The 24,486-nt window shown below is 44.2% G+C and overlaps 1 protein-coding gene across 2 annotated transcripts in view; it reads left to right on the plus strand.

Moving 5' to 3' along the window:
- The window catches only part of LOC114665943 (son of sevenless homolog 1-like), a 143,326-nt gene extending 119,394 nt beyond the window's left edge, over nucleotides 1–23,932 (plus strand). Inside the window, exons 15-23 of one of the 2 annotated variants that reach the window (XM_028820610.2) lie at nucleotides 1,932–2,051; nucleotides 6,082–6,244; nucleotides 7,687–7,804; nucleotides 9,934–10,106; nucleotides 10,991–11,107; nucleotides 12,621–12,885; nucleotides 13,344–13,388; nucleotides 18,378–18,499; nucleotides 19,766–23,932. In XM_028820610.2, the coding sequence (XP_028676443.1) occupies nucleotides 1,932–2,051; nucleotides 6,082–6,244; nucleotides 7,687–7,804; nucleotides 9,934–10,106; nucleotides 10,991–11,107; nucleotides 12,621–12,885; nucleotides 13,344–13,388; nucleotides 18,378–18,499; nucleotides 19,766–20,305 (1,663 nt within the window). In that variant the 3' untranslated portion in view covers nucleotides 20,306–23,932. The remainder of the gene's footprint in view (nucleotides 1–1,931; nucleotides 2,052–6,081; nucleotides 6,245–7,686; nucleotides 7,805–9,933; nucleotides 10,107–10,990; nucleotides 11,108–12,620; nucleotides 12,886–13,343; nucleotides 13,389–18,377; nucleotides 18,500–19,765) is intronic. The other variant, XM_028820611.2, reaches the window with a different exon arrangement.
- Nucleotides 23,933–24,486: the final 554 nt, after the last annotated feature.

The raw sequence follows: 24,486 nt of genomic DNA on the forward strand, positions 1-24,486 counted from the left end.
AAGGACATTTAGAGAGTTGTCTCTAAGCCACTCCTGTGTTGTCTTTGCATTGTCCTGTTGGAAGCTGAACCATAGGCCCAGTCTGAGGTCCGGAACGCTGAGCAGTTTTTCCTTATGGAGATCTCAGTACTTTGCTCCATTCAGGTTTCCCTCCAAGTCCCTGAGGATTCCACCACCATACTTCACCATAGAATTGTATTACACAGGTGAGGAATGGCAGGGCCTGTTTTTCATCCAGACATGACGCAACTCTTGGCTTCATCAGACCAGAGAATCTTGTTTTTCACAGTCTGAGGGTCAATTAGGTGCCTTTTTACAATCTCTGATTGGGCATCCATGTGGATTCTGTCTGGCCAGTCTGTCAGATCAGTGGAGTGTGGCAGAGATGGTTGTCCTTTTAGATGTTCTTTGGAACTCAGTCCCACCTGAAACCGGTACAGTATGTTCAGGGTGGGTTTTTAAGTCAAAGGAGGGAAGTGATGTCTTCAGGAGGTTGGAACCGGAAGTGATGTCTTTGGGGGGGGGGGGGGGGTTTAGAACAGGAAGTTTCCTGGTGGGGGATGAATGGGGTGCTGGGGGGGGGGGTTTGGGTTGGAAGCGGATGTGATGTCTCCTAGTGGCATGGGGTTGGTTTGGAATCAGAAGTGACGTATTCCGGAGGGGTTGGTGGTTTGGAACTGGAAGTGGCGTCTTTGGGTTTTGGTACCGGAAGTGACGTCTTCCGGGGTTGGAACCGGAAGTGACGTCATAGAGAGGAGGCAGAATTTCCCACATTTGGTCTTTGGGGAAGAAAGACAAAGGATCACTGCACTTTGCCATCCCCCGGTATGACCGGGAATTACCTTCTTTTGAGCCCTTTAGCTGCCTCCCGTGCACACATATTGTAAGCATTTAAGACTTACCAGACCTCTTTAGTTTTCTTTGCATTTTATAGCCTACACGTGTCATCACCAAACTTGCAAAATAATTTAATTATTGATGACAAACCTGCAAATTGGCAGATCTGCAGATCGTAAAGGACCGGTTGTGTATATAAAATATAGTAGTAGAAAAAAAGAACTAAAGAAATGTTAATATTTGGGTGTCCTCCTGAGGATGCATTGCTGTGTCTTTTATTTCCAGTAAAGGTCACGAGATTCTTGTTTCAGGGGTGTGAAGGCCTCCAGTAACTGCAGCCTTTGGCGGTGATGTGTGCCAGTAGCTTGTAATGGAGTCTTTTTCCTAATCCTGCTGGCACTCAAATGTCAGCAGTGGTTTATATTGTTTTTGAAATGCCACGCTGTATTTACTCAGCTTTCTTTGTTTCGTTCAGCCAGAACTGTTGTTCCCTAAATAGCAGGTCATCAATGGTGAGCACAAACTAGTATCAGTGTTGGGCATTTACTGATATTGTATTATTCATGATGGCAAGTGTTCACCAGACATTCACCGCTTTATAAGATCCATTTATAGAGAGGTGTTGAGACCGGCGCTGAAGGGTACAGCGTCCAGAAGAGTGTCCTCAGCCACAAAGCAGATCTGTGACATATTTCTCATAAGACCCAACCACTACTTTGTCTAAAGGAAGAGGCGTTTAATGGAAGATTTAATTTCAGATGTGACGCTGCCCAGCCTGCCCAGACCAAGTTGCCCTAATAAAGTATCTATCTATCTATCTATCTATCTATCTATCTATCTATCTATCTATCTATCTATCTATCTATCTATCTATCTATCTGTCTGTCTGTCTGTCTGTCTGTCTGTCTGTCTGTCTGTCTGTCTGTCTGTCTGTCTGTCTGTCTATCTGTCTATCTGTCTATCTATCTATCTAATTTGTACAAATGACTTATGAAGGGCCACTCATTCAGATTTTCTTTTTTCCTTCTTGTCTAGTTTAGTGTGTTGGGTTATTCAGATTCAAGTGATTTCATGTGTCCATGTTTTTTCTACAGGGCTGTGCAGCCATCTGAGCTGGTGGGCAGTGTGTGGACGAAAGAAGACAAAGAAATCAACTCTCCCAACCTCCTCAAGATGATCAGGCACACGACCAACCTTACCCTGTGGTTTGAGAAGTAGGTGTCCTCCGTAGCATTCATGTGATTATTTCACGGTTTCGTAGTACAGTACAAGAAATGAGTCCTCACCAGTTAGAAGTGAACCTCCTTTGAGTTGAAAGAAGATGTGAAACACAAACGTCACTTTTCAGTCTTGTGCATTCTGGCCCTGTTTGCTGTGGTCGCAATCCTGTCAGCCGTTTTTTTAGGTGGTCCTCATTCAACATGTTCTGGAAAATCTCCCACTGCTGATTCTAAGCCACACCAGCTGCTTTGATGTCAAACGAGGTGGCAACATTTTAAGATGCAGCAGGCCACAGAAAGTTGCCACGTCTTTTTGTCACATTGTGGGTAAACTGAACAAAGCATTGTTTTACATGTGTAGTGTGCCAAGTGTCCCACCCTATGTGCCAGTAAAACACCTCACAGATATTAGTGGCTGCTCACAGACCCTCAAAGTGTAAAAGAAGACTCTTCCTGGAGCCAAGTAATATGACACATAGAGTCACGAAAAGCACATCTGCTTGACAGGTTTTAAAGAGCCATGAACAGATGCAGTTGACATCACATCCTCTTTAATTCATAACATTTCCAAGTTTCCTAACAGTGACTCTGAGTGAGCTCTTCCTTCTTAGAAGACAATGCTAGCCCATTCTCCAGGACCATGTGACACCCACACTGCGGGTGATATCTGTACCTGGCAGTAGGCACACAATAGCTTTATAGATAGATAGATAAACGTGAAAGGTGCTATATAATAGATAGACAGATAAATAGTGTGAAAGGTGCTATATAATAGATAGGTAGATAGATAGATAGATAGATAGATAGATAGATAGATAGATAGATAGATAGATAGATAGATAGATAGATAGATAGATAGATAGATAGATAGATAGATAGATAGATAGATAGATAGATACTTTATTAATCCCAAGGGGAAATTCACGCACGAGTTGACCACATCCCACCACAACTTCTCTATTTAGTAGCATGTAGATACTGTAAGCTCAGGTGGCACACTTAGCCGACTTTTAGGTTTCACATAAACAGTCCATCAGTCTCTGATGTCCCAGTCGATGGAGGAGGTTTGGACGTGCAGTTAGGATGTCCACCGATGCCTCTCACTGGAGGTCTTCCAAGCACAATCCACTAAGAGAAGACTAAGTTTGAAAACCCTGAATGAACTGGAGTGACCTGCATCTATCAGCTGCCCTGGGATCAGATGAGTATTCCTGAAGCAGAACTGAAAGGAACTGCTGGGAATATGGAATCCTGATCCACCCACTTCAGAGTGTTGCTGCATGAAAAAGCTGAATGAAAATGATGATGAATAAAAATTATTTGCCCAAGACATCTCAAAAATGTGCTTGTTGGGTTGACTGACAGTTCTAAACTGGGCCAGTGTGTGTGTGTGTGTGTGTGACCGAGTGTGGATGTGTACGTGAGTGTGCTCTGCGATGAGTTCCTCCCTTGTGCCCAGTACTGCTAAGATGGACACTGTTGTCAAACAACATTGGCCCAAATAAATGCATGGATTAGCCAATCAGTAGTAGAAACACTAAACTAAAAAGCACAGGGTTTTTGAACCACTGTAAGGCAGTAGGCACCTCCTCAGTGGCTTTAGCTGTCATGCCAAATATTTAAGGATGCCACCCCATCCAGATACACAAGATTGCAGGCAAGCATAGCAGGTCTTTCAGTTTGAAGATTTGTTCAGCGTGTTGCAAACCCGCAGTCACCAGCTCAGAGGCGATCGCCTTGCAGTGTGAACTAAATGGGGGGCTCCTGGAGATGTCAGCTGATCTCTCTCTGTGTCAGCCCCCACCGTCTCAGGCAGCGTCGTCACTACAGCAGGTTGATGTCTTCTCTATATGTCTTGTCACGCTTGGGTCACAGATCTGCACAGAAACACAGGATATCATAGAGAGAAGAAGAATTTTATTCAAACACTGCAAACAAACAGTTGTCTCTTTTAAGGAGTACGCGTCAGGAGCGGGAAATGTCTGAGAGAGAGCTAGAGGGAAAAAGCAAAGCAAAACAATCAATTCCAAAACTGACAGCCGCTGTACAAGGCTTTTAAGTAAGCGGAGTACCGCACAAGAGGTTTATCGCACATTAAAGCGCAAGTAAGAAGGGTAAGGAGCAATGTGAAGGTAGGCTGTCAGCTGTTTCAGGGGTTTTCCCAGGGGCATCTGTGTCCTCTGAGGGTGCGATCAGCCCTCCAGCTTACAGTATATATAGACTACTAGACTTCTTTGAAACCCAAACTTTTGACCCTGGGGGGTCCCGTTGTCTTTTTTTTTTTTTTTTTTTTTTTTTTTTATACGGACTGAAGCCACACTAGTAGACAAAATGACCAGAGCTGAACATTACTTACATAGGTGATGCCACTCGCTCCTTCTATCTTCTGTAATATAAAGTGGAGTACCGTGGGCTTCTGAGTTCTACTGTACCCATCAACTCTCATTGCAATTTCTCAAACATATGTGCATCTCCTGGTCCAGTTATTGCCATTCTCACAGTTTCTCGCATTTCTATTTTGTGTGCAGGCAATTCAGGGAGGTCAGCTGGAACCAAAAGAAGACAATCAGCTGGACTGTGTTTGGGCTGTGGTCCAGCAGGTCCCTTTTTGGATAGTCGCCACTTCACTTGCACAGCTCCAGCTCATTCGCTGTTGTGGCCTTTGCAGTTTAGGTTACTGTAACTGAACGCCTGTGGCAGACGGACTGAGTGTTACTTGTGATGAATTGGTGGTCTGTACTTGTGAGCATTTGATGAACTTGTTGTTCGCTCCCATCAGGATACTCTCCAATGACAGTCCAGTGATGTCATTGTCTAACCCGGTTTATCCAGATCCCCACTAGCTCAGGTCAGTCAGTCCATCGCTTTAATGAAAGTAGCAATCGATGAGTACATTTTCAGCGAAGTAGATTATGATTTTGAGCCTAACGTCTTCTGGCGTAATAAACATTTTAAAAACTACTACTTTACTTCAGGTCTTCTGTAGATTTTATTTATTTAGTTTGGGTTTCATATTTTAAAATGAGCTCAGGCAGCCCTGTGGTCCGACGCCGCACAATGAGCACATGACAGCTGAAGCGCCTCTTTTATTAATGACCTCTGCACGTGCGAGTGTTGCTCTGTGATGGCCGGGCGTCTTGTCTGGGGCTGCTTTAACTCTCCTCCTCCTCCTCCCAGATCAGATTCTACGCCGCTGAGGCCTTCTAAGTGGTCTTCATTTGCTGTCTGCTTACGTCAGTAGCAGAGTGCTTGGCTTCTTGCATCACAGTAAGCACAGTGAATGATAAATTATGAACTTTATTAAATTCCTTTAAGCAAACAGTAGTACTAGGGTGCTGTACCGTGTTAGCCATTATGAATGTAGAGAAAAGCCAAGCAAAATGACACCTTTTATTGGCTAACTAGAAAGATTACAATATGCAAGCTTTCGAGGCAACTCAGGCCCCTTCTTCAGGCAAGATGTAAAAGGCAAACAGAAAACTCTAAAACACACGCTGGCTTAAATGTGACTAAAGCAGTTTATGGGCTCGTGAAAAACTGTTGGATGTTCATCAGTGGAGTGGAAAAGCCTAGCATTTGATGACGGGTATGAAATGCTCGCCTTGTTATGTCCTTTAATTTCTCATCCAAAGCCGTGCCACTCTGGTGCCTCTGAGCTTTGGTGATGTTCCATTTGACAGATCCATCCAGACCTCGCTTGGTCGCCATGATGAGGAAGAACTTCTCAGGGCTTCACTTCTGTATACGTGCGTCCTGTGGGCTGCTGTTGCACCACTGCATCCTGGTAGTTTGCTTTAGCACGAGATCTCTTGCCATTCACTATTTACCTGCAATACGCAGATGGATTTGGAAGGAGACCGACATCTTGTATGGCTTATCATCAGCCTTGCCTCTTCATTTCTAACCCTGCCCTCCACCCCAGTCTAAATCTAATCAGGCATTGTGTTGTGGGTGGGGGTCTTCACAACCCGCCATGGCACACACAGGCTGAACTTGCCCTCATGCCATCTCCTGTTTGTTACAGGTGTATAGTGGAAACGGAGAACTTGGAAGAGAGATCAGCTGTAGTGAGCCGAATAATCGAGATCTTGCAGGTTTTCCAGGAGCTGAACAACTTTAATGGCGTTCTTGAGGTGGTGAGCGCAATGAACTCGTCTCCAGTGTACCGGCTGGACCACACTTTTGAGGTACGTTGAAGGGGGGGCCTTCTTTGAAGCCTTGAAGTCTTCTTCTTAAACTTCTCACTAGGTGTGTGCCATGCTGAACATACTTGGAGTCAGTTGAAATGGTTTTCTGGGAGCCTTCTCAGGTGGCCTGTCTTTCTGACTTCTTCAGAACATGAAATGTGCCTCCTGACCCCCCAGAACAATAATGATGTTTAGTTTTGTAAGACTTCAAGCATTTTGGAGTGTAACCCCTTTGGCCCTCTAGACCTGAAAACCCCACATTTTTAGGCCATTTTGGACCATAAAGATATGGCCCCCTTATGATACAGAATAAGGAAACAGATATTTTCAGGAAAGATGATCAGAAGGCCACATCAATCAGCCCCAGGGGTTCACCACACAATGGGATACAATGGGGTATGGTCAAAGTTTCTCTTTTTCACAGAACTCCAGAAAAAATGGGGATTGGTAGTAATGGCCCGTGGAGTGTAGTCTGATCTTGAATAATGATCATATTTTTGATATTATCCTATACTGGTGGTCCTACCCCTCTAAGAGCCATTCCCAGAAGGTTCAAAATGACACATCTCAAGCACAAGCATGTGGGGAATCGTTTTGGACAATTTCAATGTCGGTAATGTTACAAATATGAGGTTATTTTTGATCCTTTACTGTGAAAAATGACAAAGTTCTATTGCATTTAAGAATATTTAGACTTTAAACATTTAAATTGAAGCACAAAATTTAATATTTCAAGTGTTTGACCCAACTCGCCTCATGAAGTAAGCCATTCCATTTCTTAAGAACACTCAGAACTAGGAGGCCGACGCTAATTCAGACTTTTTCTTTTTACATTTGCTAGCCTTCATTCCCCTTTAACACGTTAATTTCTAAATACGAGTTAAGTCATTGTAGTCGTCCTATAGATGGGCGCCCCCTATGAGTTGCCGCCCTCAAGGCTGTAGTGCCACACACAGGTAAAGTCATTGGTAATGCATGTGAACAGCCATCTGAAATGAAAATGAGCCTGACATCCCAGAACATAATACTTCTCGTTCAGGTAGCTTTTGTGTTATTCGTCATATTTTGGAGAATTTTGACAAAAAATAATTTACACATGTAGACGCACAACCACCTGAATATCTGTCGCCGATTAGCGTCTTGGCACTACAAAGTTCAAGCAGAAACTGCAACATTCGATTGCCACACATTGGGCTATCAGACCCAGTTGAGTTGTCGCCCATCTGATGTGCACAAAGAATTTGCTTTTCTGTGAGCCAGCTAACAAGGTAACTCTGAAAGTCTTTTTTGAGAAAATACATTTTTATTGTGGGTTTTCAATAACAGAATACATTTAGTTAGTATATTAAAATAACACTCTGATTTTATATTGGCATCAAAGACTAATTTACGTATTTTCACTTGGCCAGTCAACGTGTTAAAAATTAATTTTCTCCTTACAGCAAATCCCTAGTCGGCAGAGGAGAATATTAGAGGAGGCTCACGAGCTGAGTGAAGACCACTATAAGAAGTATCTCGCTAAACTCAGGTCCATTAACCCACCATGTGTGCCTTTCTTTGGTAAGTCCGCTTTGGTTTATTTTTTTAGTGAATACCTGTCATGTTTGTGATGACCTCCCCCTCAGACTCTAAGGCAGGGGAACATCAGGGCTGTGGCTTTTCATTCTAACCGCTTTGACAGATTGGTGGCTTTGTCTTGATTAGTGACGAGCAGTAGAGAACCCGAGTTGTAAATCGGAGCAGCTGCTTCACTGTCAGTTCATTTATGTGCTAATTAGGGGGGCTTAAAAGAAACCCCACCCAGAAACGATTTTAGATTTTACTTGCCCCATATTGTATGTAGTGGTGACCAAGAAAATGTTTTTCTGGAGAAGTTCAATAATGAATAACTCAAGGGTCAGACTTTTGTGCCGGGGATCCAAATGCCCACGGAGCGGCCTGCTCTTAATGGTAATGAGACTCAACAGGAAGAGGAAGTGTCCTCCTTAAAGGCCAGCCACGGTATTAAATTGTAAAACTGTAGCCGCTGGTAAATTACTTGTCGTTTGCACACGTGGGCAGCATTCAGACTGTGCAACTTACATGCTTACAGGTAAGCAAAACGACAAGCGACCCCTCTGTTTGTCTGCCATGTTGGAATACGTTTTCTTTTGCAAAAGTTGACCAGTCAGGAAATGAGAAGTTGTAATGAGCAGGACCCAGTCATGGAAGGGCCAGCTAATAAGCACTAACTAATACAAGCTGTAACCACAAGGGGGTGTCACTGAGCTCTGGGTTCACATAAAAGATACTTGTGCATCAGCCACACATTTCCAACAATCACCCGTCAAAAGATCAATGCCAGGATTACAATAATATCGAATTCTTCCTCCTTACTTCCTCCAAGAGTGTCACCCGCTGCCTACCAACTCTGACTCCCCAAGGTGAGACCGCGGGCTTCTTTTGAACTAGGCATACGGTATCACACACAAGTCATCCGGTACACTTCCTGGTCGTGTGGAAACCAGAGCAGTACTCCCTCGATAGCACCCTCTGGCAGCACCCAAGGACCCCGACAAGACTGCCTTTCTGAACTGCAATTCCCAGCATGCCTTGCAGGTGTCCTAACTGGGTTCAGCCCTGAGGAACACTGCCACCTGCCTGTGGGGTACAAACTGCTCCCAGCACCCATGTCCACTCCATATCTCTGTTATGGCCTCCTGGCCGGGCAGGATGCTGGTCCTTCCTCCTTGGCACTTACAGAGCACAACTAGAGTCTGCGTTTTCAGAAATACTCGTGTATAAGTCTGGTCTTGAAACCCGAAATATCGATCATAAAATCAGAACCCGACTTATACACCCATTCAAAAATACGACACTTTTTTTTTTTTTTTTTTTACATCTTCTTGCCTCCTCCAATCTCACATTTGTTTCTCAGACACATCGAATTTTGTTGCAGCAGCGCAGTTTCCAATTTCTTTCGCCACTTCAATGACTTTTAATGTAAAACCAGTTTCATATTTTCTTCTGATCGAATGCTCCATCGTAAGATAAGGGATGCTCTTACGATAAAGGTGTATGAGGGTGTGAGATACAAAAAACACAAAACAGTACAGACGTCACTTAGGAATAGTGCGGGTATTACCGTGTGGTCATGTAGTGACAATACAGAGAAAAATAGGCCATGTGCTCCGTGGATCCTTTCTCAGGTGGGTGTTAGCATATCATAATCTCTTGGACCAATAGCACGAGTTTTCCGCATTCAACTTATACGACCGACATTATAAAATATTGGAAATTATACAGTAAAATCAAGCATCCGACTTATCCGCAGGAGAACTTAAACGCGAGTATATATGGTACACAGCTCTGGAGAACGTTTTCAGTTTTATGGGGGGGGTTACAAATTCTTGGGTAGTGTGGGCAAAAAGCACAAACGTATGTCTGCATTTTCAAACACAAATGTAGAAATAGACATCCTAGATGTGTCCCCCCAACCCGACTCTAGACGTTAACTTCACACTCTAATGGTGTCCATCGTTGCTAAAGGCATTTGGTACAATAAAAGCTGCAGACGATTCCTGCTTCTGTTCACGAAGCCCCATTTACCAACGTCTTTCTGAGCGTCTGGCTTAGCGTTCTTAACTCGTTTGTTTCAATATTTTGTGCTATTTTTAAGGACAAACCCGGCTTCACTTTTTTTTGTTCAGGTATCTACTTAACAAACATCCTGAAGACAGAAGAAGGAAACCCGGACTTTCTCAAACGGCATGGCAAAGAGCTGATCAACTTCAGCAAACGGAGGAAAGTGGCAGAGATCACAGGGGAGATCCAGCAGTACCAGAACCAGCCGTACTGCCTAAGGGTGGAGAGTGACATTCGAGTAAGTTGGGGTCACTTTGACAAGGCTGTTAGGATCAGGTGGCTGCTGCTGTTTGTTCAGAACTTTTAACACATAAGCGTGTTGCTTGTTTTGTGGATGCAATTCACCAAAACGCAGAGCTGCTGTCCATGTCAATTTCCCCTTGGGGATTAATAAAGTCTGTCTGTCTATGTATTATATAGGACCTTTCACTCCTATCTATCTATCTATCTATCTATCTATCTATCTATCTATCTATCTATCTATCTATCTATCTATCTATCTATCTATCTATTATGTAGTGCCTTTCATGTTTATCTATCTATCATATAGTGCCTTTCACATATCTATCTATCTATCTATCTATCTATCTATCTATCTATCTATCTATCTATTATGTAGTGCCTTTCATGTTTATCTATCTATCATATAGTGCCTTTCACATATCTATCTATCTATCTATCTATCTATCTATCTATCTATCTATCTATCTATCTATCTATCTATCTATCTATCTATCTATCTATCTATCTATCTATCTATCTATCTATCTATCTATCTATCTATCTATCTATCTATCTATCTATCTATCTTAACCTGCTTAGAAAGCAGCAGACGCCCTGATGTCCTCCTAATGCAGGCATTAAAACGAATGCCTCAAATGTTTAAATGCATTTCAATCTTCTGACTTGTCACCGTCACACGCGTGCTGCCCACTGCGGCTTACTAACACGGGGAAGCGGGAATTTCTCGAGTTGCCATCTTCTCACCCCAATGTCTTCACTTGAGCTTCCAGGTGACAATTTGTGACAAGTGAAGCAACGTTGGGGATTCTCCCCCTCAGCCTGCACAAACAGGATTTTAGTCGGTCTGATATTTTATTTTATTTTTTTTTTATCTTTCAGAGATACTTCGAGAATCTGAATCCAATGGAGGAAAAAATGGAGAAGGAATTCACTGATTACCTGTTTAACAAATCGCTGGAAATTGAGCCTCGAAATGTCAAGACATTACCCAGATTTGTAAGTTTATACTTTCTCATATAGGGAAAGTATTGTAATCGTTCAAAGATTCGATGTCGAGATTTTTGATGAGTCTCAATGTTTTAGACCTCTCTGAGTCCGAAAATGCCATTTTTGGAATTCTGTCTGTCTGTGTGTGTGAGTGTAAACATGATATCTTGAGTATGCTTTCACTTAGGTCAAGCACATTTTTAGTACAAAACTTGGGTTTTTCTATCAATGTTTGGACTATTTCCGCTAAACAGAAGTGGTACTTTTTTATTAATGCAGCCTCGGAGTCCGATTTGTTCAACTTTACTTTTCTAGTAATCGTTCAATATATTATTAAAAATATAACCATAGTGTTGCGGTTTACTCCTCAGATATCCATCCCCATATCTGAGTATACGAGAAAGTCGAGGGGGGGACCACTCCTGATTTTTTTATTTTTTTTTTTCTCTTATTTTTTGGGAGGGTCACTATGTTTGCACTGCTTTATTCATTGTGTAACCACTAGGGGGCACCAGTCTGTTCCACCCACCATCTCTTGGTCCATTGTCACTTAACACCTTGTGTGGTGATTGATGAGCGCCTGCCTTTCTCCGACCACATTTCACCCCACTCTTGTTCATGCAGATTCACTTCGTATAACATTTGAAAAACTGGACCTCATCTTATCGTGTGTGCAGGACAACTTCTGGTTCAGACTTTGGTCTTGACATATCTAGACTACTATAGCTCACTCCTTGCAGGATGACCCACCATGTGCCGTCAAGCCACTGCAGAGGGCTCATGTTGTATTGGACCAGCCAAGACAAGCACATGTCACTCCTTTCTTCAAGTCACTACTTTGGCTTCCTGTAGCAGCACACATTAAATTAAAATCCTTGATGGTCGCCTACAGAGTAGTCAGTGGCTCAGTGTTTGAGTACATGGAGCCATTGGCAAGGTCCTCTGCTCCTTTTCGCCCACTCAGGTCTGCCGTTGAATGGCGTCTGATCACACCACCTCTATGTGGTGTGAGATCTTCAGTCTGGACTCTGTTCATGTGTAGCTCGTAGCTGGTGGAACGAGCTGCCCACATAAGAAGCCCTTGAAAGCCCTCCTGTCCTGTGTATGTCCGTCAGATTGTTCATTTGATTATTTTTTTTTGTTATGTCAGCTTTATAGATCTTCACATGTGGTGATCAGCTTTTGTAACTTGTCCTGCTTTATTTGTTCAAACAGCTCGATGACGACCTCTTTTGTAAGTCGCTTTGGATAAAAGCATCTGCTAAGCACATCTAAATGTAATTGCTCAGTCTATTAAATAATAGTCTTTACGTTTGCACCATATTCATGTTTTTATCCACAATCCATGTGACTTGTTTTCCAACAGATGGAGCCCTTTTGCCTTAACTGTTGTCCTCCTCCTCCTGGAGGACAACGTGAGCTGCCAGTGTGACTAATTGTGCTTGGATGATGCCGCTGCAAGTTGTGTCGAGTGCCTCCTAGGAGACGTAATGATTTTTTCTTGTTGTTTTCCCTCATGCAGATTAAAAAATACAACTACCCCCTCAAGTCTCCTGGCGTACGACCCTCCAACATTAGACCCGGTACTATGAGGCATCCAACGCCACTGCAAAATGAGCCTCGCAAGATCAGCTATAGCAGAATCCCCGACAGTGAAACGGAAAGCACCGCGTCGGCCCCCAACTCCCCGCGAACGCCTCTGACTCCGCCTCCTGCCTCCGGAGCCTCCAGTTCCACGGACGTTTCCTGTGTCTTCGACTCCGGCCCACCCAGTCCCTTCCAGTCAAGTAAGCTGCTCTTCATTTATGGGCCCTCCACAGCAGTCAGAAATGTTGTGTTTAGTATTCGAGCAGGTGGGCAATTTATGTGAAATTACAAAATAAAAAAAAAAATGAGGGGTCCGAGAGAAAATGGTTGTGTTGAAGCGTCGAGATTTGTGAATTCTTTGCAGGTGCCTCATCCCGATCAGGTTTGGGCTGTCCAAGAAGAATTTGTTTCAGTTTTCTGTGGAGGGTTTCTTAAGTTGTTAGGGTTACGTAACCTGAGAGTTTATGGGATGCAACGGGCTTTTAGAGCAATGTTTTACACTATTTGCATGAATGTAAGTATGTTTCAGATGTTCCTTTCCTGATGTCACCTTACACAGCCAGCGCCATCGGGGACGATCAGTAAATGATGACTGACTGAGCGTATAACTGTGATGAGCTGTGAAGCACTCTGAGGGTTCTCTTGTTTCCTTTCACAGGCAGTGATGCCATCTTTATCCCTGTCTCACTGCCACGTGGGCCACGTTAGTATCGGGTTTAAATTCCTGTCTGTGCCCTACAGCCATCTCCGCCTCCTCCTGCTTTAAGCACTGCGCTTTCTAACCCTGTCATGCATGCGCGACACGTCTGGAGCCTTCTGTCATTGTTGAGACATCCCATGTCGGTTAGGAGCTCCCCTCGTCCTCCTTGTGTCATGCCTCATTGGTCTGTTGGGTGGAGGGACCATCTGCACCTTCACCCTAGGAAACCAACATCTGTGCTCAGTTTGGTCATAAATGTCAGTTACTTTTCCCAAGAAGTGTGCGACAGAAGCATTTCAAGTCTTGTGTGAAGCCTGCGCAAAACTTCATGAAGTTACTGAGCTTACTCAGATGAGTTGGCGACATTTCTTGCACACACCGCTTTCTGCATCCCATCTTTCACTCTGCCTTACCAGTGTTTAAGGGGCCATTATGTGGCAGTCGCTGCTTTTCTGGGCCCAGGTGAACATCTTGATTCTTTTGTCTGTTTGTTGATTGATGCTGCATTGCTGTGGACTGACAACGCTACAAATCTCCGTTCAAAGATTTGCAACATAACATGGTGAACTGGCCAGTCACAAACCCACAACTTCTGCCTCTTTACAGCGAAAGCCAATAGGAGAACCCCTTTAGTCAGTCGCATACAGACCCGGTCTGAACACTGTGAGCAGAGCGCTTCCTGTTGGCAGTAACTGAACCTCGGTCACTATCAGACCCCACCGTTTCTGTTCAGTGTCACCACTACACTCCACCCGTCCACAGTGCAAGTCCCATCCTTGTCATCAAGTGAATTCGACACGCAACACAAAGCATCTCATTTTAAAGATGTGCAATGTGGTGAACTGGCCAGTCACGAACCCACAAGATCTGCCTCAGGATGTGTCTCCTTACAGCATGAGCCACTAGAAGAACTCGTTTAGTCAGCCACTCAGAGAACAGTTGTGAACACTTTGAGCAGGGTAATTCCTGGTGGCAGCAACTGAACCTCTGTCACTATCAGACCCCACCATTTCTACTCAGCGTCGCCACTCCACTACACTCCACCCATCCACAGCGCAAATTCCATCCTCGTTGTCAAGTGAATTGCCATAGACGCGCAAAGTATCTCCGTTGAAAGATTTTCAATTTGCTGGTGGTATATCGCAAACCCAGGTCTGGCTCAGGATGGATCTTTTTGCAGCGTCAGCCAATAGGAGAACTCCTTTAGTCCGTCGCACACAGACCTGCTGTGAACGCTTTGAGCGGGGTGATTCCTGGTGGTGGTAGCAGAACTCAGGCACTATCGGACCCCACCGTTTCTGCTCAGAGTCGCCACTCCACTCCACCCGTCCACAGCGCAAATTCCATCCTCGTTGTTAAGTGAATTGCCGTGGACTCGCAATGCAAAGCATCTCCATTTGAAGATTTGCAATGTGCCGCGGGTCAGTCGCAAATCCACAAGCTCTGGCTCAGGATGAATCTTCTTGCAGCACAAGCCCATAGGAGAACTCATTCAGTCAGCCATGTAGAGTCCGGTTCTGAACACTTCCTGGTGACGTCAGCTGAACTGTCGGCCCCCACCTTCTTCGTGCAGCATCACCACTACACGTGCACTTTGTCATCACCATTTAGATCTTTCCAGAAGGTCAGATGAGAAAGCTTCACATAACCAAGAGTGAGGGAGGAGGTTCTTTAGCCTAAAACTAAAAAGATTAGACCAGATAGAACGAAGGTTGAAATACTGGAGGACAAAATGAACAGCAGCCAAATGAAAAGGAATAGACGAGCTGATAGATGGGCCAAACTTTGGTCAACAACCCTGAGAAATAAATTGCAACAGAAATTGGCGTTTCTCTTGTTGTAGAAAAGGTGTTGAAATAAACTGTAGATATTTACTTGCACTTCAGTCACATGGCCACACACTGTGACATCCCACACACCCTACCAACAAGTGCCATCATAATCACTCCACCGACTTAAATATTTGTTGTCCAAAAAATGGAACAAGATCAAACCTTACCCACTGTACCGCACTACGGCACATTCTTGAGCAACGTGACTTGCCTGTGTAAACTTGGGATTCATAAATGTAAATAAATGTCAGCTTTGAAAAATAATCTCGATGTGAATCCCCACATGTTGGTTCTAGCACAGAAGAATTACTATGATACAGTAACACCTTGCTTAACGAATTCTCTGAGAACGAAGCTCCTTTATGATGAACTCCACATAAAACGCTGTTGATGTATCCTGAAATACAAGTCGGTAAAGTGCTGTTGTCGTGCATCCCCTTAACGCAGAATAGTCGTTGATAGCGTGTGTCCTACAAAACACAAAGCTATTCTGCTCTATACAATTGCTTAATTACTTTACATGTGCTGTGAGTTATATCAATAAAAACAGCATCTGTCGACGTTAAAATACAGATTATAAAGAAGGTAAAAGCTGGAGAAAAGAAATGTCATGTAGCAGACTCATCGGAGTTAACACCCGGTCATGGAAGAGGGGGCCGCAGATAGACAGCACTGACCCTCTTACACTTCTCTGTGGCCACTGGAGAGTCTCCTTAAAGGATCCTGGATTGGATTGTTCCACAGAGGCAGATGGTGTCACCTCTGAGGCCAAGTGGGATGCGAAGTCCAGCCGATGGCATGAAATATCAAGGCAGTGAATGAGGCAGACGAGACTGTGTGGAGCCGTGTGCAAAATCAGGCTATCGGCAGACAGTATGAGCCTCACAGAACCTCCCCAAACACCACGCACCCCAAATATCGTTTGCTCGGATGTTTACCTCCAATAAAAATCCCAGAACACTTCATCACCGGACTGCTCTTCTAGGCTAAATGTCGTTGCTCCTGTCTGTGCCAAGTGCAGTTTGGTTACTAAACACTTTACAAGATCACACCTGTAATCCTCCTGGGATTATTGTGAGCAAAGCAGAAGACCTGGAGATGAAAAGCGTAAACCAAAAATCGTAGTTGAGGACAGACAGAGGTCAAACCCCACAAGGTGAAGAGATGAAGCAAACAAAACCAAAGGTCACGATGGAGTTTGAAAGCCCAGTGTTTAGGGCCTGCTTGATACGAAAGTAATTACCGCTAAGACTCATGACGTGAGTGTTGCGACTGCCGCCTTATTTATGACATCACATCCTGCGATGTCAGCAACACAGCAGATACAGCCATGTGACACTACTTGGAGCATTGTGTAAATAAAAAAAACAAGACATCGAGAAAAATAAACATAACTATAATGAGTTGAAATAGCAACCAGACTACAAAATTGTAATCTTATACCCAAAAAACCATGAAGCGATTACAATTATAAGCCAAAAAACGCACAACATAAAAGTCGGTGACTGCAGCGAAAGTGAGGAGTTGGAAGCTTTGGACAGAGTGAGGAAGAGCCGGCAGAGCAGTACCCCCTCATGCATATGAATTGAAACAAACTCTGAAAACAACAAAAATCAGTTTTGTTCAATGAATAATATTCATATACTCACATCAGTATGTGATATGATCTCCTCGACTCGTGAAGTGTCTGGATGCGATTTGGTATGGAATCCACCAATTTTCAACAATTTTGGAGGACTTTGGGGTCTCTGTACCAAACTTGAATTAGGGCCTGAGTCGTCATCTCCATGGTCATGCAGTCCATTCTACAAAGTCGTTGCTTACAAAGAGACCACCAATTTTCAGTTGGCTTCAAATCAGGACAGTATGTTCATTTGATTCTCATCGAAATATTTCTTCACTTGTTTCGATGTGTGACATGGAGCCAGATCTTGTTGAAAAACACCGGATCACGTGAAGTACCCACAAAAGGAGACGTTCTTCGGGTTGCTTCAGCTGTTATGGCTGCTTGCCTCTAGTCGAGGTAGCATGATGCCCTCACCAGAATACATTGAACTTCTCTGCAGATGCAGTATTTTTCAATAAGAACTGGCACCACGTCTTGCATTGAAGCAAGTGCAGAAATGTTTCGATGAGAATCAAATGAACACACTGGAGGGGCCTGGAAACTCTCCTGATCTGAAGCCAACTGAAAGTGTGTGGTCTCTTTGTAAGCAACGACTTTGTGGAATGGACTGCACAGCCATGGACAAGATGACTCTGTCCCTAATTCAGGTTTAGTACAGAGCTCCCAAAATCCTCCAAGACCGTTCAAAATTGACAGATTCCATGCCAATTCGCATCCAGATGCTTCTCAAGAGTCGAGGAGGTCACATCACGTACTGATGTGAGTGTATGAATATTATTCATAATACAAAAAAATTGAACAAAGCTGATTTTTGTTTGTTTCAATTCCCCTGCACGAGGGGCTACTTGCCACTTTTTTCTGTTCCCTTACAGTTTATAAAGAACAGCGCAGAAACGGCCAATTCAGTCCAGCGCCCTTCCAAGAACATCTTAACATACCCAAGCCACGATTTTTATCCTTCGTCAAGAACAGCGCACGCCTCTTCAGCCCTGGTAACACTTTTGCCCAGCGAGTTCTTATTTTCTGTATGGTTTCAGGTCAGCCACAGAAGTCTGCGGGGGGGGGGGCTCTCCAGGCACACCCTCTTCAAATGAAAAATGTCAAAATTGTGTGTTTTTTCTTTTAGTTCAGCTCAATAGTGACATCCTGTTTTCTCGTCAGCCATATTCCTTCGGCCTTTTCAGTTATTGCCACATCGTCTTACCTCAGGCACTTCCTGTCTATTGGTGATCAGCAGTGCCAGCACCAAAGTGTCTTTCCATAACATCTGCATGGCACTTGTACACTGGGGTGGCATGTACTGTATTTGTGGATATGGGCCATTTCTTGAATTTACCCAAGGCATCGGCCAAGACGTGACTCGACTGCTCTTGGGTGTTCACCTTACTCCATGCACACTTTGTGTTATTGTCCCCTTGTCGGAAATGCAGTGAGCGCTTGGTTCAGTTGTGGCAAAGACGTTTGATGTGTGGCAAGTGCCCAGTTGACGTCAATGGCCTGTAGTGATCCTTGTTCCTTTTTCCTTTCTTCCAGGGTCATCTTCTGTCTCATCTATGGTCATGTCCAACTTGAGCAAAGAGGATGCCACAGCGCCACCCCCTGTCCCTCCACGTAGACGGCCAGAGTCAGCCCCAGCAGAGTCCTCCCCTTCCAAGGTACGACATCATTATATTGCAGAGAGCTACAGTAGCTGTTTGTGGACCATATGCCATTATGGAACTGTGTTGTCAGCCATTACCCTGTGATCCTTGACCTTAGCCCTGTCACAGCTTTATAACAAATTGTCCTTGCCCTTTGGGGACAGTGCTGTGGTGGCAACCTTTCACTCCAACAAAATTCTCTGTCAGGGGTCCCATCTCTAATTAAACTGGCATTAGTTGCTGTACCAGGGGCAGGCAAAGTCATTCCTGGAGGGCCGCAGTGGCTGCAGGTTTTTGTTCCAACCCAATTGCTTAATAAGAAGCACTTATTGCTCTAGAAACATCTTCTGTTTCATTTTAGTTGTCTCCCTCATTAAGATTTTGAACCCTTATTGCTTATTTAAGTCTTAAACAGCTGCATTCTCGGTTTTTAATTGCTCCTTATTAGCAATAAGATGCAAATGACAAAAGAAACCAGCAGTTATCCATTTTGCTTGTTACCTGTGTGTGTTTATTGTGCACTATTTGGTTTAATTAAATACTTGGAAGGAAAGAGAAGAGAGAGAATTACCCATCCGTTTTACACTTCAACTTATTTGGATGATATCCTTAGAATGGGAAAAAAAATCTAGGATATGAGAATGACCTGACATAGCAGAGTTAAAGCTCAAACAAGCCATGAAATGTAATTATTGACAAGGATTGTTTTCTAATTAAACAACTGGTTTGGAACAAAAACCCGCGGCCCTCCAGGAATGACTTTGCCCACCCCTGTCTATACCCACAGGCATTTCTTGGATTTGCTGGTATTAGGGCCTTGGCCCCTTGATGGGTGCCTTGATCCTCCTCTTGGTGTTTCGATACCCTTTTAGAGAGCAGAGGGTGTCCCTCTTGGGGTTTTGAGTTCACTATTGTGTCTGTATGTAACTATATTCATTATAGTTAAAGAGATCAGGGGTTTAAGCTTCTGAAGTCCCCCCTCACAATGCCACTGCCTGTACCCTTTTAACCGTTAAGTGATTAGGCAAAGACTGAAGCTTTCATCCGTCCCATAGGCAGAGATGGAGCCGACATTTGGGCACATAAATGGGCTGCCCACTGCAGTGAACTTTTGTACAGTGAAGTCAGTCGCCTGCCCACATCCATTTCAGTGTCTAATTGGAGAAGATCATTTTTTCATGTCGGTCAAATCTAAAAATGCCTAAAACAAAGCGTTTTGATGGCCATGTTGCGTGTGTCTGTGCAGCTTCTCACACTCGCTTCTCTCTTTTGTTCTTAAAGCACTTGGACAGCCCACCAGCCATTCCGCCACGACAGCCGACAAAGGTGTACTCTCCTCGGTATCCTCTTCCTGAACGGACATCTGTGTCGGATCCTCCGGACAGCCCCCCCACGTTGCCCCCACGGGAGCCCGTCAGAACACCAGATGTCTTCTCCCCTTTACATTTGCAGCCTCCGCCCCCAGGAAGGAGAACTGAATCAAGCCAGACCTTCTTTCCCAATAGTCCTTTGCCTTTCACCCCATTGCCTCCTCAGACCCCTTCACCGGTGGGTTCACGCAGGCACCTGCCCGCAACGCCTTTAATTTCACAGGACTTGGACGCCCCCGGCACCGCTGGACCCCCTGTGCCTCCCAGACAGAGTACATCCCAAGTGATCCCTAAGCTGCCCCCTAAAACGTACAAAAGGGACCACGTGCCGCCACCTGCTGCTCGGGATGGCTCGCTGGAGAGCGTCACCACCCAAAGCATTGTGAACACTAAAGACTTGGAGGCTTGTGAGATGCCCTTCAACCAGAAGGTGGTTTTTCTAAAGCAGTGAACCGACGGCATGGAGTGAATTGTTCTGAAAGACTGCAGAGGAAGGACGTGCGTTGAAATTTGGGTAACTACCACACCAGAAAAACAAGCAGACGAAAGAGAGAGGTGCGTGTTTGTGTGTGTGAGTGTGTGAGCGCGTGCGTGTATGTGCGTGTGTGTATATATACATATATATGTGTGTATATATATACAGTAAATATATATATAAATATATATATATATATATAGATAAATTAGTCCTTAGTGACCTAATTAATGACTCACAGAAAATGTGCAAGAAGAAGAAAAAAAAATAAAAAACGTAAGCAAAACAGGAATGTACACCCTGCTGTCCGATCACAAATTCCCGGCTTTTGCTTTAAAACATCTTCATCAGAAAAAAAAAAAAAAAAAGGGACTTTGGGACCCGTGTCTTCATGGTCTTTGGACGTTTGTTTTGTAAATCCAAAATTAACTTAGCAATCTGTGCCAGTAGTCAGGTGAAGGCTCGCTCGCTCGCTCGCTCGGGTGCCTTCCACACCAAAGAGGTACAATGAACACGACGCAAAGGGGAATTTTTTTTTTTTTTGTTTGTTTTTCGCCAAGAAGTCTGTCGACGAATGCCTTACAACAAGGGAAGTTCCCGGTCTTACTACCGAGATTGCAAAGCAGCCAGATGTACGATGTCAGGAGAGTTTGTTCAAAATTTCTGTCACGTCACACTTTTCCTTTTTGTTTCTTTGGTGGCTTAATTAACTTTTATCTTCACGCTTACCTTTTTTTTTTTTCTTTCCGCTTCTCCCGTCTCCATGAGTCGCATCTTCCTGTCCTCATTTAGTCGACTTTCTGAGCTTTTCTCCGATTTTTACAGCCGGATTACTAATAATAAAAGCCTGAGTCCTGTCTCATCATAACACTAACTGGAAACGCATGCTGGATGGAGATCTCCAGCATTGTCCTCAGCGTGTCATTCACTGAGCGTCTTCGTCGGTCACTCGTTACTGCAGTTTTTAAGCACTTTGACGTTTCGTTTTTTTCTTTCGTTCTCTTTTTCCTGTTCTCACGGCAGTTGCCCCCTTTTGTCAGTTGTCAGACAAGTTCAACGTTATGTCGCTTTTTTTTTTTTTGGTCATTTTTTTTTTTCTGTTTGACAATAGCAAAATAAATTCACTTACTGAAAAGATGTATACATGCGGTGAGAGTCGTTATTTGTAAAATGTTTGTTTGTTTTTTGTTTGTTTGCTTGTTTCGCATTTTCTGTTATTTCCATACATGTCAATCTGCACCGGTGGTCAGAAGCCTTGTGACAAGTGAAGCGCGATGTGTGCAGACCTCACTAACAACGAGAAACGACATTGTGTTTGATTATCTCCCTTGTGATTGGCTGAAATTGGATAACATTCTCGATGGCACATCAGGGAACTTTATCATTTTTTACTTTTCTAGAGAAATGTTAGAAGAATTTCTGCTTTCAATTGTGTTTTTGTTGTCATGACATTTTTTCTAATCTGCGTAATCCAGACCAGGGTTTTGGTTGGTTGGGGTGGGGGGGTTGCGCTGCCTATCCTAAGACAGGATCAAACTCCGGACAGGATGCCAGCCCATCACAGGGCAAACTCTAGGGCCAGTTTAGCATCGCCAGATCTCCTTACTGCAACATGAAAAAAAAATGTTCAAATCATTTATAACAACACGTCGTAACCAGAATGTTTAATTCCGTCCCCTGAAGTTCCCGTAAGCGAACGTGTCATTTTGTGACTTCCAGTCGTAGGGTATATTGGACTTGGCGACTGCAGTTGCCGCTCTTGTTGGCGGACTGTGTAAGTTTAAATTGCTGAAAAGTGTGTGCCGACCTTCCAGCACACTCGCGCGCACTCCTTTTTTCTAGAATATTGCCTGACAGAGCCAGCGCCGTACGAACGGTTAACCGGTACGACAAGTTCAGCTCCCTCAATTCTGTTGTTTGCACGAGACATTAGACAGACGAGCTTCTCTTTCGCTTGTGAGGTCCAAAACACCTACGTTTCTTGTTCTTCGCCCCTGCACTGTACGTGTTGTACTCGCTGGATGTCCGCTCTCGTGCACACAGGGCCGCCCCACGACTAAAACCTGTTGGATTTTTTCAGGGCAAGTCGCTGAGTGTGTTAGACTACACTAGAGGTACTGGGCGCATGCCGCCAACTGACACCAAAGCGAGATTATGTAAAATGAAGGCTACGTTCGAAAATCACTGGGAGAGTCATCTAATGTGATAACGGCTTTAAATGAAGTGTTTTGTTGTTAGAAAGTCAATTTCAAAACCGCTTCAACTGATCCGCCATTATCCTTGTTACCGGGTGTGCTGCAAAGCCCCATCCACCGTTTATTAGGAAATGCTGCCGTGCGAGCAGAAGCTACAGTAAGCCGTGTGCAAGGGTTAAGGTGTTGCATCAGTTTTATTTCTTTTATGCAGAAGATGTCTTGTACTCGTTATCAATGAGTTCTTAATCTAGGATGCAGGAAGTTGCTTGTCTCCTTGCACCAGAAGAAAACGAAAATTCTTAGAACATCCAAACGGTAACTCGGCTGTATGTAGCGCTGCTCACGCCAGACACTTAATCGTCCACAGAACATCTCATACTTAGCAGCACAGTTTGAGTATGTGGCCGTAATCGCACCTCATTTTGAAAATCCCACTTGCCGTGATAATTGCTTGATGATGATGCACTAAATTGGGCAGAGAAGGTACCGAAGCATACTGTTGGACTGGACCGTTCACAAGTCAGCTTTTTACATGCATCTTCATGGCTGCTATCTGTTAAAATCTGTGGCATTGCGCGCAGACCTGGTGCTTGTGGAGCACGACCATTAAGGCTGAATCATATTTCTGTATATTGGGAAACCTCATTTGTCGTGTCTTAACTGTGAAGAGCGAGAAATTGGTGCCCTGTCCCCCTCCGTTTTCACATCCTCATACAGAAAGGCAGGCTGGGATCTTGGGGGCGTTAGAGTCGGTGAGCTAAAGAAGAACTCCGTAGACTCAACGGCCTATGGGGTTTCTCACTGCTGTGCCCACTCTGTTACACTAGCCGCCTCCTGCTCTGTGTGATTCTGGGTCATGACGTCAATTGTTTCTGCTCAGGAATTCACTCGTCTCCACTGAGATGACAGCAGAAGTTTGACTTGAACTCAGGCGGGACCTTTAGATTACAAAGTAACCCTCTCTGCCGCCACACCAAAGGATTTCTCCTTTAGCTCAGCTGGGGTCGCTGCCACAGAGGGATTCAGAGCCAGCCGTTCCATCTGAGGGCATGAAATGGAAAGGGGAGTGTTGGGGGATCATTGAGTGATTTCTCGCTGATGACACCGTCCATCGAGAGTGCTGCTTCACCACCTTAAAGTGCAATTGAATGTTCATTTCTCCTTTGTCTTGAACTCAAGTCATGTTTTACACTATTTGGGGGTGGGTGGTACGGAAGTTGGAATCCCTGAAATTCGCCTCAGAGTGCTGGAACCGGTGCCAGTTGCATGCCTGATCCATTTGCTGCCACGACGTGCCTTTAATTCATTTGTGCTGGGGATTAGCTGTACACGGGCCACTTGTGCGCAAAAATGTAACAAGAGAACAAACATTAAAAAAGTGACTTGTACAGAAGCAAGTTTACTCGAACTGATGTGTTTGTGTCCTTGCTGTTTGTTTATTTTCAAGTGTACTCACATCTAATGCAAAGAGCACCTACTGCTGATGCCACATCTGTCTGTCTGTCTCTCTACCTGTCTATCTGCATGAAGCAACTCGGCTCTCGGTGGAACAGCTTTGTTTAAATTTGCCACACTTTTTCTACAAGGAAATTTGTTGGGAAAGTTCAATTTTGGTTAAAGATCTCGAATGCAGTGCACTGTACAACGTTTTGAATTTAGTAAAATCTATCGAGGAGCACTGACAAATTAGAAAACCTCTATTCAGATTTGGTTTACTGTTTCAAATTTACCTTCAGAGAGTTCATTTCAACTTGTATATTTTGAAGATTTTCTACTGTTAACTCTTGTACTGCCAGCTGCTCATGGTGGCACCACGGATACCCAATACAAGTTTGTCAGGTGCCTGTGCAGAACACTTCTCCTGCTGCGTAAGGTAAGTTAACCATCAAAAATAAAGTCTCAAATCATGCGTCACCCTGTAAGCACAGAGTGAACAAATATTGTACAGTATATCCTTGCTAT

Source organism: Erpetoichthys calabaricus, chromosome 15 (assembly GCF_900747795.2).
Source record: "Erpetoichthys calabaricus chromosome 15, fErpCal1.3, whole genome shotgun sequence".
Lineage (NCBI taxonomy): Eukaryota > Metazoa > Chordata > Cladistia > Polypteriformes > Polypteridae > Erpetoichthys > Erpetoichthys calabaricus.